The sequence below is a fragment of the Mauremys reevesii genome, unplaced genomic scaffold (assembly GCF_016161935.1).
Source record: "Mauremys reevesii isolate NIE-2019 unplaced genomic scaffold, ASM1616193v1 Contig8, whole genome shotgun sequence".
In the NCBI taxonomy this organism is placed as follows: Eukaryota; Metazoa; Chordata; order Testudines; family Geoemydidae; genus Mauremys; species Mauremys reevesii.
Genome location: NW_024100895.1, coordinates 378387 through 391436, shown reverse-complemented (window position 1 = coordinate 391436; position 13050 = coordinate 378387). Strand labels below are relative to the sequence as shown.

At 67.1% G+C, this 13050-nt stretch overlaps 1 protein-coding gene across 1 annotated transcript; it reads right to left on the bottom strand.

Moving 5' to 3' along the window:
- Positions 1-719: 719 nt before the first annotated feature.
- LOC120394805 (major histocompatibility complex class I-related gene protein-like) lies at positions 720-8361 on the bottom strand. The gene is made up of 8 exons (XM_039518953.1): positions 8295-8361; positions 6237-6497; positions 5226-5501; positions 4785-5057; positions 3711-3965; positions 1583-1699; positions 1145-1177; positions 720-772 (listed from the first exon to the last, which is right to left on the bottom strand). The coding sequence occupies exons 1-8, from the start codon at positions 8359-8361 to the stop codon at positions 720-722; spliced, it is 1335 nt and encodes a 444-aa protein (XP_039374887.1).
- Positions 8362-13050: the final 4689 nt, after the last annotated feature.

Below are 13050 nucleotides of genomic sequence, written 5' to 3'. Positions count from 1 at the left end.
CAGAGCAGATCCTGGAGAAAACCAGCCAACTGTGAGTTAAACATGCCAGAGTGGAGAATCCACCAGGACCCCTGGGAAATAGCTCCCAGGGTTCATTCCCCTCACTGGTAAAACCTGGTGCCTCATCTCCAGCCCGGCTGAGCAGCACCCAGCGTCTCACAGCGGCATTGTCCGACGCTGGCCAGCGGGTCCGAACCAGCAGGGGCTGTGGGTGGGGGGTCACCAGGTGCCCGGCCCATCACACAGGCGGGGTCCGACACGGGCCAGTGGGGTCCTGGCCGGCAGGGGCTGTGGGTGGGGGGGTCACCAGGCGCCCGGCCCGTCACACCGGCAGGGTCTGACGCTGGCCAGCGGGTCCTGGCTGGCAGGGACTGTGGGTGGGGGGGTCACCGGGCACCTGGCCCATCACACCAGCGGGGTCCTGGCTGGCCAGCGGGTCCGGGCCGGCAGGGGCTGTGGGTGGGGGGGGGGTCACCAGGCGCCCGGCCCATCACACAAGCGGGGGCCGGGCTGGCAGGGGCTGTGGGTGGTGGGTCACCGGGTGCCCGGCCCATCACACAGGCGGGGTCTGACGCTGGCCAGTGGGGTCCGGGCCGGCAGGGGCTGTGGGTGGTGGGTCACTGGGTGCCCGGCCCATCACACAGGCGAGGTCTGACACTGGCCAGTGGGGTCCGGGCCGGCAGGGGCTGTGGGTGGTGGGTCACCAGGCGCCCGGCCCATCACACAGGCGGGGTCTGATGCTGGCTGGCAGGGTCCAGGCCGGGATCCTCTCCTGGGGAGACAGAGGAAGGTTTATTCCGTGTTCCCGATTTCACGGTGTGACCCCCCCTTCTCCTCCCCCCACCCTCGGGGTTTCCCAGGTCCCAGAGCCCCAGACCGACTCTCTGGGGGCCCTGCCCAATGGACGGCAGCTCTGGCTAACCCCGAGCCCAGCCCCAGGCCTGGCATCGGGGGGGCACAGAGCGACGCCCCCCCCCCCCCCCGGTGGGCACTATGGAGGCGGCTGCCTGGGGTGGGTGACCTGGATCAGCAGCCCGGGGGCAGGGCCCAGCCAGCGAACCCCACCACCCTGGTACCCACAATGCACTGGGGCGGGCAGTCCTGAGGTGGGAGGGTCTGACCCTGTGTCCCCAGGGTCACTCACCGGCAGTCGGGGCGAAGCTGCTTCTGCCAGAGTCTGAAATGATGCAGAGAGCGTGAGCATGTCACTACCAGGCACTGGGGGGGGGGGGACTGAACTGGTTGGGGGGCCCCCATCCCTCCAGCAATCCCTGCCCTACCTGAACCCCTTCCTAGTGACCCCATCTGCACCCCCCAGCCAGCTAAAGACACCCCCACCCCAGTGATCCTGACCCCACCTACCCCAGCCCAGCTCCTCACCCGTCCCTGCCAAGGCAGGAACCCGCCCCACCCCATCCCATTGCCCCGTGCCATGGGGCTACCTACCCCACCCCACCCCACGGCCCCGCGCCCCAGCACCGCCCCACCCTCCCAGAGGAGACTGTCGCCCTCTCCGTGCCCCACCCCCCCCCCAGCCCCCACCCCCACCTGACGGGGATCCCCCCCCAGTCACTCCCTTTACCCGAGCGCTTTCTCCTCCACACCACGACTCCAGCCAGCGCGGCGCCGGCCCCAGTCAGCGCAGCGAGGCCGAGGGCAGCCAGGATCCCGGGGGCTGGGCCCCCCATCTCCCCGGGCGCTGCGGGGATGAGGAGAGAGGGTCACTGGGGCGAATGGGGGATTTACCGGGCGTCTGACTCAGGGCCCTCCCCGTTCGGTGTCGCTGCCCATGGGGGCCGAGTTACCCCCTGCCCCGGCCAGGGTCCGGGTCATGCTGGGTCCAGCCGGCTTGGCCTGGGATCCCCACCCGGGGCTGGCAGGGCCCTGACTGGCACCGCGAGAGCCAGGATGGGCCGTTAGCCCCAGCTTGTCCCTAAAGCAGGGAACCTCCCTGCAGAGTCCGATTTCAGCCGGCCCCCCACACACAGCGACCACGGGAGCCGGGGGCTGAACTCACAGGCCCCGTCGGGGCGAGCTGGGCCGTGGGGCTGCCCCAGGGAGCTTGGGGGTCAGCCCAGCATCGGGGTCACTGGGGACAGGCTGGGGAGAGCCCAGCTGGGAACCCGGGACAGTTCCTGAGGGCTGGATTGGACCCAGACCCTGCTGCTCCTGTCGTGTGTGTTACAGGGACACCGGGAGAGCCCCTCGGCCATGGGACGGGTTCCTTTTCCTGCCGCTGAAGGGCGCCGATGGGAACCGCTCAGACCGTTTCATCCTACAGCGTCACCTCTGTGAAACGAGGCCGGGCAATGGGTCAGTTTTAACCAATATCCCCTTTGGGAAAAGCTGTGAAATGGTCAGAACGTCCTGTGTCAGCGTGTTCGGCGTGAAATCCCTTCTCAGCGCAAAGCGACTTTTCAGTGAGAAAAGTCAGTTAATTTACAGGAAATAAAGGTCGAACTGAAACCAAACATTTCCCATGTCTCAAGTCAGTGTTTTCATTGACGCGAAGAGAAACAGCCTTCGGATTTTCAGTTTGTGGAAGTTTGAGATTCCAGCTTTTCACCCTGCGGCGGGATGGGAGCGTGTTTGGAAATCTCAGAGCTTTTCCCAGCCTGGGAGAAGTTTCCCGCTCGGCTCTCGTCCGACCCCAGAGAGGAGCAGCCGTGGGGACAGAGGAGAGATTGAGACAGACCCTTTCTATGCCACGTGTGGAATACGAGAGAGATTCCCTCAAACCACCAGGAACCTTAAACATGCCTCATCAAACAGCGACGCAGAAAATCGGCCCCTGGTCGATGGAGATGGACAGAGCCGGCCCCGCGCTGCAGAGCCCTGCCCCAGCTCAGGAATGGACACGGGGATCGGGCCCCAAACACAGCATGGGCGGAGAAGGGGGGTCGTACGTGCCCCTGACAGACACCGCGGGGCTCCGGCTCCTCCTCACGCCTGGCAGCTCCTGGCCGGTGGGTCCAGGCAGCGAAGTGTCCGTGGGGTGAAGGGGCTGAGCCCGGACTGGTAACGGTATCGAAGCCAATGGGAGCTGGGCCCGTAAATCCTACAGCACCGAGCCCTGGAGCCCCAGCTGTGCCGGCCGTGGGCAGCGGGACCCAGCCAGCACCCGGCAGAGCCTCCTGCAGCTTCCCTCCTGCCTGGCTAACCACGTAACGCCAAGCTCCAGTGTTGACCAGGCCGGAGGCAAAATCCTCCCCCCGGGGGTAACGTGGGACAGGTACCCACCAAGCCCTGCCAGTGGGGCTGAGCTCGGAGAGCTTGGGGTGAAAGGCTCCTGTTCATTGGGAACGAGCCATCCCAGCCCCCGCAGCCCGAGGCGCCGAGCCGGAGAGCGCTGGACCCTGCTTGCTGCAGGCTGGTCGCGGGGGCACAGACTGGTGCGGTCTGGGGCAGGCCCCTTTCAGGTGGGGGGGACGTGTCTTATTCCCTCAGCTGGGAGCAAACCCGGCTGGTGTCCGAGACCCCGAGAGGCCCAGCTGTCAGACGCCTACAATGGGGCTATGGGGGTGGGCACAGTGTGGGGGCCGTGGGGTCACCTGGCTCCTGCTGCCACGTCCGTGGGCATCAATCCGGTCCCCGCCCCGGGCAGGAGATGCAGCCGGACGTGCTCAGCAATGGCTCACGCTGGAGACCCGCTCAGGGACGGTGCCAGAGGGGGGTCCCATCCCTCCCCCTGCCCCGAGAGAGCCCATTACCCGGAGTCGCCAGCGCCTCCTGCAGGCTGCGGTGCTGCACGCGGCAGGAGTAGCTGTGCCCGGCCCCGCCCTGCTGCGGGATCCCCACGGATCTCTGGAGCTGGGACGTGTCGCCGATGGGGGGCGCCGGGGTCTCCTTCCCATCGCGCACCCAGGAGACGTGGACGGGCCGCGGGTCAAAGCCCCTGGCGCGGCAGGAGAGGGTGGCGGAGCCGTCGGGGGCGTCTCTGCGGGAAACCGAGACCTCGGGCAGGGCTGTGGGGAGAGAAAAGGAGACACCCGACGTTTGTTCTGCTCTGACCGTTAAGTTCTCGCTGTTGGGTCTGGATCGAGGGGGAAGCGCAGCCTCCAGCCCCCCCGTTTCCGTGGTTACAGGACAGGGACGTATTTACACTGATGTCTGGCTGCCTCCTCGTTGAGCCGACCAGCCTGCAAAGGGGGGAACGGACGCAGCTCCGCTCCCAGACCCCGAGCGAGATTCAGCCCTGCAGTCCCGGGCTGCCCCACTCCCCCGGGGCCCTCGCGGCCCGGCTGCCCCCAGAACCGGCGCTCGGGCCGTGACCCCCCCACAGTTGTAGCACCATGAGCTGCGCTGCCAGCCCTGTGGAGGGGAAGCAGAGAAAGGGAACCTCACAGCGGCTCACACCGCCCCGGGCACTGCCCGGACAGCAGCGTTACTGCGAGTTACACGTGGTACAAGCATCGACTCCATCAGCGCGTCGGTCAGGGATCTTCACCGTGTTACTGCCCCAGGGGACCGATCGCCCCAGGAGAAGAGGCACCTTCGGCCTGGCCTGGCTCTGAGACGCCCCGCGGGAGCGAGGGGCTTCCCGGACGGCTTAGCCCTCGGCTATCCCCCAAGGGGGGGCGGCGGTGGGAGCCCCGTCTCAGGACATCCACGCTAGGGGCTCCCGGGGCTGCTTTTCGAAGGGCACAACTCACACGGTGCACGGCGCTGCTGGGTGCAGACCGGGACACACAGACAGCGCTGCCGAGCGCCCGCTCCTGGGGGGCACTGCCCCACAGGGGACATCCCTGCCCCCTCCCCCGGGTTCCACCATTCGCCCCCCTTACCCGTGGTGGGTGCCGGCTCCCCCAGGCTGCTGTGCGCCACCCGGCAGGCGTAGCTGTGACCCCACCGCGGGGGGATCTCCAGGGACTGCCGGATCTGGTAGGTGCCGTCGGCGTGGGGCAGGATCCCGCTGGCGTTCGTGGGCGGCAGGATCTCCGCCCCGTCCCGCACCCAGGAGACGCGGATGGGACGCGGGTAAAAGCCCCTGGCGTGGCAGGAGAGGGTGGCGGAGCCGTGGGGGGCGTCTCTGTAGGTCACCGACATGCCTGGGGGGACTGGAGGGGAGGGGAACACGTCAGCGGGGTGCAGTCAGCCCTGAGCCAGTGCGGGGCGGTTGGCAAAGCCCTGAGGACTAGTGGTCACAGAACGAGAGAGGGGAGCTCTGAGACCCGCTACCAGCCGAAGGCTCCCTCCGGACCTTGCCACCAGCTGCTCGGACTCACCCTGCCGTCCCAGAGCCTCCCTCCCGCCCCGCAGCAGGCTCCTCAGGGTGTCCACACACTCCTCCTGCAGGAACTCCCTTGCAAACAGGGTCCAGGTGTGGCCAGCGTCCCAGAAGTGCGTCTCGTTGGAGGCTCCCGGCGCCAGCGGCACCCACGCGGATTGGTTTCTCTCCAGGATGAGGAAATCCTGCCCGTCGAAAGCAAAGTGAAACTGCCCTCGCACGGGGGTGTCCCCGTCCAGCACACAGTTCACGTGCAGCTGCAGGGTGTGGATCCCTGGGGGAGAGACAGGGCAGAAAAATGGTGCAGGATATTGTCTGCCCGTCCCAATCACTACAGTGCCCGAGCTCCTCTCCAGCCCTAATGCACGTATCCCATCACCCTTTGCCACAGGGCTGGGCCACTGTCCCTGGGGCACAGATGGGGAAACTGAGGCCCACAGCTCCAGCGTGACTGGGCCCAGCTCACACAGGGCGTTGGGCGCACCCCGGCATTCCCGCAGAGAGCCCATCGCTCCTGATCTAACTCCAGAACGGGGCATCCGGCCTGCACGGAGAACCCCCCGTGACCCTGGCTGAGCTGACCCCAGTGGGAGTTACTCCCGGGTAAAATTAGCCCCTTTGAGTTTGTCTCGCTGCAGCCGCCAGCCCTCGGCTCTCGCACAGCAACTTCTGGGATTAAAGCGCCGTCTGCGCTCAGAAATCCCCACCCAGGCAGGTACTTACTGAGCGGGATAAGTCACCACACGGACCCCCCCGCTCCCCCGGGGCCTGGTTCCCAGCCAGCTTGTGGCCACCAAGACCTGACTCTAGGGAGCAAGAACTCGGCCACGCTCCTGCAGCTGCCCTGATTGGCTGCTCTTCCCCTGGGGGCGGGGCAGTGGGGAAGGGCAGCCAATCAGGGCTGGAAATCTCACGCAGGTTCCCGCGCCCTGGGGCTGCCGGCGGTGAGGTTGCGGATGCTGGGAGCTCGCCGTGGGGGTTGGGAGCTCGGCGCGGGGCCAGCACTCACCGCCGGTCTGGTTGTGCTGCACCATCCACCGATGGGTCACCACTCGGGAGATGGCCTCGTACAGCCTGAACTCCTGGGTCTTCTTCCTTAAATAGCTCGCGCCAACGGCCTGCGCTGCCCACGCCCGGAGGGGTTTCACCTCGCGGCTGGCGCTGCTGTAGGAGGCGAGCTCCAGCCCGTCCAGCTTGGCCAGCATGAAGAACCCGTGAGTCCCGCCCGGCTCGTTCAGCCCGGTGATCAGGATGTCCAGGCTGTGGGGCTCTGGGCCAGCGGGAAAGACAAGATAAACACCCTCTTATCCCTGTACTCCGGGGAGGGGGGTCTGTCCCCGTGGGTCGGGCTGAGCCCTCACCCCCAGTCACACCCCTATTCTTAACCCCCCTTTGCTAGCCCTAGCGATAACCCTTGCAGAGAGTCAGTGGAAAAGGGGATGCAGCAGCCATGGGGGTCAGAGCAGTGGGGCAGGGCTGTCCCCAAGCCTCACCCACAATGCCAGAGAAACCAGAGGCTTCTGCTAAAATGTTCAGTGGTGACATACTGAGCAAGGTCAATGTGTACCATCACCATCATTAGGGTTCAGAGTTAACACGTCCATTGAGATGAATGGGGCAGCTCAGCCCTCGCAGGGCTGTTGTCTCAGGCAGGCTGTAGCCAGTGAGAACCCTCCTGTCAGGGTCACAGCTGGGAGGTTTTCATGGCCACTGGAAGGGCCAGGAGTTGTATTGTAGTTTGAAATGGGAGCGGAGATTGTGCAGAACCTGGGGAGCTGCCAGGGAGGGGCTGTCACTGCCAGTGCCCCATGTGCCCACTCAGTCTGGACCCCCAGGGCAGGGGAACATTGGAGTCAGAGGAGCCGAGCCCGCGGGAGAGAGAAAGCCCCTGGGCTGAGGGGGAGTTGGGAGACCAGAGGTGCCCTACAGCACGTGGGGGGTCAAAGACACCCTCTGCAGAGTGGCACAAACCCACCTCCGGTGGGCCAGAGAACACAGCCGAGGCAGCCAACAGGGGCTGAAGTGGATGAGGGACAGTTTGGTGGTTACAGGGCCAGGCTGGTGCCAACGCCCTTAACTCTGCCCCCTCTGTGGATGCCGGGTGCTACAGGCTCCAATTGCGGGGGCACCGGGTGATTTTCTCTATGTGCGAAAGGTGTTGGGGGTCGGGGCAGGAGTTCCTGTCTGAAGATGGAAGGATTAACCCTTGTCCCAACTCTGTGACACGAGCGGCGTTATCCTGCGGTTCACAGCTCGGCCACCTCTTCCCGGGGCATCACCAGGCCAGCACACGGCACCTCAGGGCCACCCCCAAACCACACATCGGGGTCCTTCTCCGAGCGCCTCTGGCGCTAGGGCTTGTCACAGTGCCCCCCGCTCCCCAGGTCCGTCCTCCCTCTGCCAGTCCCCGGCCGAGAGCTCCCGGTCCTGGGCCCCCATGCCAGGGCCTCATCCTGCCTGCCCGGCTCCACAGCGTCTCACGGCTGCGCCCCCAGCACAACCCGCACCCCAGGGCTGCCCCGAGCGGCCCCTGCAGCCCGTCACCCCCAGCCCCCTTCGCCCGCCAGCCCCGCCCCTGCCGAGCGCCCCAGACCTACCCCCTGCCCTGGGTGCAGCCTGCCCCGGCTCCGCTGGACGCCCCCTTAGCTAGGGGCTGCGGGAGGCTGGGGGATCCCATCCAGTCCTGTCCCCGGCTCCCTCCACCCCAGCCACGTGCCTCCCGGCTCCCCCCCACCCCCGCCATGCGCCTCCCGGCTTCTCCCTACCCCAGCCAGTCCAGCTCCCCCCCCACCCAGGGGCGGCTCTAGACCCCAGCGCGCCAAGCAGGCGCTTGGGGCGGCCGTTTCCCGGGGGGGCGGCATTTGGCTCCGGTTGAGCTCCCGCCGGCATGCCTGCGGCAGGAGCTCAACCGGAGCCGCGGGAAGAGGGGACCCGCCGCGGGACCGGGGAAGGGCGGCGCAGCGCTCCGCGCTGCTTGGGGCAGCGTGATTTGTAGAGCCGCCCTGCCCCACCCCAGCTAGACACCCCCAGGCCCGGCTCCCACCCCACCCACGCACCCCCAACTCGCCAGCCCCGCTGCGGCTCCCGGCTGCTCCCTGCAGAGCCCGGACCCCCCGGGCCCGTTCCCCCGCCATGGGCCAGCACCCGGGCCGCGCCCTGCGGGGAGGGACCCCAGCGTCCTGGCCAGCCGCGCTGCTCCCTCCGAGCGCAGCATCCCCGCACCGAGCCCCGGCCCGGCCCCGCTGGGTGTTTCTCTCCCGGTTTCCAGCGGATCGTCCTGGGTCTGCTCGTTCCCCAGCGCCCTTCGCTCCAGCGTCCTCCCCACCCCGCCTCACTCCTGCCCCCGCTTTCCCAACCCCGCTTTGCTCCCAATCTCCCGCTCCCCACAGCGCCCCTCCCGCCAGCCCCATTCACCCCCGCCTCACTCCTGCCCCCGCTGCCTCCAGCCCCACTCACCCCCGCTTCCCCTGCCCCCAGCCCCACTCACCCCCGCTTCCCCTGCCCCAGCCCCACTCACCCCCACTGCTGCCGCCAGCGCCCCCAGCAGAGCCCCAGGGCGAGGGGCAGCGCCATGGCTCCGGGCCGGGTCTCCCACGCCGGCAGGGCAGAACACGAGCCCAGCGGGGAGTCCACCCCGCCCCGGTCACAGGTGGGGCCGGACCCGGCCAATGGAGCCGCCGGGCGGGATCTCTGGGCGGAGCCGCGGACCTGGGGGTGGCCGGCGGAACCGCCTGCTGCAGGGATGCGCGGGGCGACCCGGCGCCGGCGGGGGGGGGGGATGATTCACCCCCCAACAGCCAACTCGGGGGCGCACGGCCTCCCTCCCCCCCCCACCTCCCCAGGGGCTCCTGGCATCCCCACTCCCCTCAGTTCTCATTCGCCTGGGCAGGGCCCCCCCATTCCCCTCCCACGTCCCCCCTTCCCCTCCACCAAGGGTTCTGTGTCCCCCATTCTCCTCCCCACCAGGGGTTCTGTGTGCCCCATTCCCCCAGATCATGGTCCCCCCATTATTCCCCACCAGGGATTCTGAGTCCCCCATTACCCCCCATCAGGGGTTGTGTGTGCCCCATTCCCCCTATATGAGGGTCCCATTTCCCCCCAACACCAGGGGTTCTGTGTGCCCCATTCCCCCCAGGCAGGGTCCCCCAATTCCCCTTCCCACACAGGTAGATGGGCCCGTGGGTTCGATCCGGGGCAGTGAGGGTGGGGAGGGACACCGGGGTAGATGGGCCCATGGGTTCAATCCGGGGCAGCGGGGATGGGGTGGGATGCCCATGGGTTCGATCCAGGGCAGTGGGGATGGGGCGGGATACCAGGGTAGATGGGCCCGTGGGTTCGATCCGGGGCAGCGGGGATGGGGCAGGATACCGGGGTAGATGGGTCCGTGGGTTCGATCTGGGACAGTGGGAGGGGGCGGGATACCGGGGTAGATGGGCCCGTGGGTTCGATCCAGGGCAGTGGAGATGGGGCAGGATACCAGGGTAGATGGGCCCGTGGGTTCAATCCAGGGCAGTGGGAACAGGGCAGGATACCAGGATAGATGGGCCCATGGGTTGGGGATGGGGCAGGATACCAGGGTAGATGGGCCCGTGGGATACATTCCCATACACTGAAGCTCACGCTCCTAGCAGCAGCAGCAGCAGCCCTGCCCCCCGCCGCCCCCAGCTTCCTGCCTCGCTGAGGGGTCCAACACCTGCTTGTCTCTTGATCGCAATCAGGCCTCCATCCAATCCGTGGCCTCCATCCCCCTCGGGTGCCAGAGCCCTGGTCTCTGATTGGCTGGACTCCCCGTGTGGGGCAGAGGCTGCTGTTGGAACAGAGGGGCTGAGAAAACCACCAGGGTTCCCCCCACGCCAGCCACACGGGCGCCCACAGGGCCTCTGCCCTGCACCTGGCCGGGGGCTCCGAGCAGGGCCCGGGGTCACGGAGCCACCTCTGAGCTGCCTGCCCCCAGCAGCCCCTGTGCTGCGGGCGGCAGCTGCGACCCACAGACCCACCCTGGCACCCAGTGACTTTCCCATCGCGATGAAACTCTGAGGTGGCCGTTGGCTTGCAAAGGCTGGGGCTGCCCCCCACTTCCCGCTGTGCCCCCCCCCCGGTACCTTCTACCCAGAGCGGGGCAAGAATTTGTCATCCAGCATTTTTTTTAGCAAAAAATGCAGCGTTGGCTACACAAACATTTGGTGAATTTGTGTCGATTTGGCCAAATGCTCCCTCCAGAAATGCAACATTGGCGGGGTGGGGGAGGGGATGGGGTTGTTTCCAAATTACTTTTTGGTTTGAAATGTCCCAAAAACTTGAAAGACTTTTTTAAAAGCTCAGAGTCTAAACAAAATATTCAGTTTGGGACTGAATAAAACCTTTGTGTCACTTGGAATTAATTTTTTTCCTCGTCTTTGACTCACTGAAAAAATTTCAGTTTTGGTTCAACCCTAGACACCTTTTTTTTTAAAGTTTCAGAGAAGCAGGAACTCCTTTATTCACACAGCTGAACTGATGACCCGGGCAAGCTGTCACCTTCCAGACCACCACTTCCCCGGCTCGGTTTCTGTCTCAGTTTGACGGTTGACTTGGGAGTGTGAGAAAAGTCGGTCAGGAACAATCCCCTGCTCCGGAGAACCGAGCTCACGTCACCCCCCCCCAGCTCCAGCCGCGTGACGTAGGCACATGGCTGCCGACCTGGTTTTGAAGAGCTGCCAGGGGTGACTGGCCTGTTGAAGAGGGAACAGGGGCAGCTCCTCTGTGACTCACAGTAATTAGCTGCCTCCCACTGGAGCAGGGATCAGCAACCTTTGGCACACGGCTCGCCGGGGCCGGGCCGGGGCGTTTACCTGCCGCGTCCGCAGGTTCCGCCGATCGCGGCTCCCACCGGCCGTGGTTCGCTGCTCCAGGCCAATGGGGGCTGTGGGAAGTGACGGGCAGTACATCCCTCGGCCCGTGCCACTTCCTGCAGCCCCCATTGGCCTGGAGCAGTGAACCGTGGCCAGTGGGAGCCACGATCGGCTGAACCTGCGGATGTGGCAGGTAAACAAACCGGCCCAGCCTGCCAAGGGGCTCACCCTGATGGGCCACATGCCAGAGGTTGCCGATCCCTGCCCTGGAGCTTGGCAGCGGGCACTGGGGTCTCTGAAGAGCCAGGCAGGAGTTGAGAAGAGGGAGGCGCAGAGAGCCACAGCTGGAGTTGATGGACCTGCAGGTGCAGTGCTGGGGTTGGGGGAGCTGGTTTGGAGACGGAGCTCAGAGAGCTGGGGGGTCGGGACTGGCTGGGACCCACCAGCAGCCCCTAGCTAAGGGGGCATCCAGCGGAGCCGGGGCAGGCTGCACCCAGGGCAGAGGGTGGGTCTGGGGCGCTCGGCAGGGGCAGGGCTGGCAGGCGAAGGGGGCTGGGGGTGATGGGCTGCAGGGACCCCGCTCGGGGCAGCCCTGGGGTGCAGGATGTGGTGGAGCAGTCGTGAGGAGGTGCGGAGACTGGCTGGCGGGGGCCCAGGGACTGGGAGCTCTCGGGCAGGGGACCGGCAGGGGGAGGACAGACCTGGGGAGCTGCTGCCTCGAACTCGTGTCCCATCGGGGTGCGTGACCCGTGTCACTGCGAGGAACCTGCCGGGGGATGTGGTTAAAAGCTGCCCAGACACAGGGCTCTTCCTGGACTCTGCCAGGGGCCTGGGTCCATCCCTGAGCAGGCAGGACGGATGGGGTCTGGGCTTGGGGCAGGGCAGGAGGGATGGGGGCTGGGATGGGGGCAGGACAGGAGTGACGGGGGCTGGCCTGGGGCAGGACGGATGGGGTCTGGGGTGGGGGCAGGGCAGGAGGGATGGGGGCTGGGATGGGGCCAGGCCACGAGTGACGGGGCTGGCCTGGGGCAGGACGGATGGGGTTTGGGCTGGGGGCAGGGCAGGAGGGATGGGGTCTGGGCTGGGGGCAGGGCAGGAGGGATGGGGTCTGGGATGGGGGCAGGGCAGGAGGGATGGGGTCTGGCCTGGGCAGGGGCGGCTCTAGCCATTTCACCGCCCCAAGCACGGCGGCACGCCGCAGGGCGGGCTCTGCCGGTCGCCGGTCCCGCGGCTCCGGTGGACCTCCCACAGGCACGCCTGCGAATGCTCCATCGAAGCCGCCTGCCGCCCTCCCGGCGACCGGCAGAGCGCCCCCCGCGGCGTGCTGCCCCAAGCACGCGCTTGGCGTGCTGGGGCCTGGAGCCGCCCCTGGGCCTGGGGGCGGGGCAGGAGGATGGGGGCTGGCCTGGGGGCGGGGCAGGAGGGACGGGGGTTGGGCTGGGGCAGGGGCAGGAGGGATGGGGGCTGGCCTGGGCTGGGGCAGGAGGGATGGGCGGCCTGGCTGGCTCCGGGGACTGAAGGAGGCCCCACCTGTCATGCTGTGGCTGGTTCCTGGAGGGCATGGGGCAGGGGGGGCTGTGACAAGCCCTAGCGCCAGAGATGCTCGGAGAAGGACCCTGACATGCGGTTTGGGGGTGGCCCTGGGGCCAGGGAGGTGCCGCGTGCTGGCCTGGTGACGCCCCAGGAAGAGGTTCAGGTCACACCCCCACCCCAGGCAGCCGCCTCCCTAGTGCCCAGCCGTGGGGCTGGTCCCTGTGTGCCCACCCGACGCCAGGCCGGTCGGGGCTGGGCTCGGGGTTAGCCAGAGCTGTCGTCCATTGGGCAGGGCCCCCAGAGACTCGGTCTGGGGCTCCGGAACCTGGGAACCCCCCGGGTGGGGGGAAGGGGGAGTCACACCTGGTCACGATGACCATATGTCCCAGTTTGGCTGGGACAGTCCCGTTTTTAGCCCTGTCCCGGCCGTCACACGTCTCTGACAGAAGTGGGTGTCTG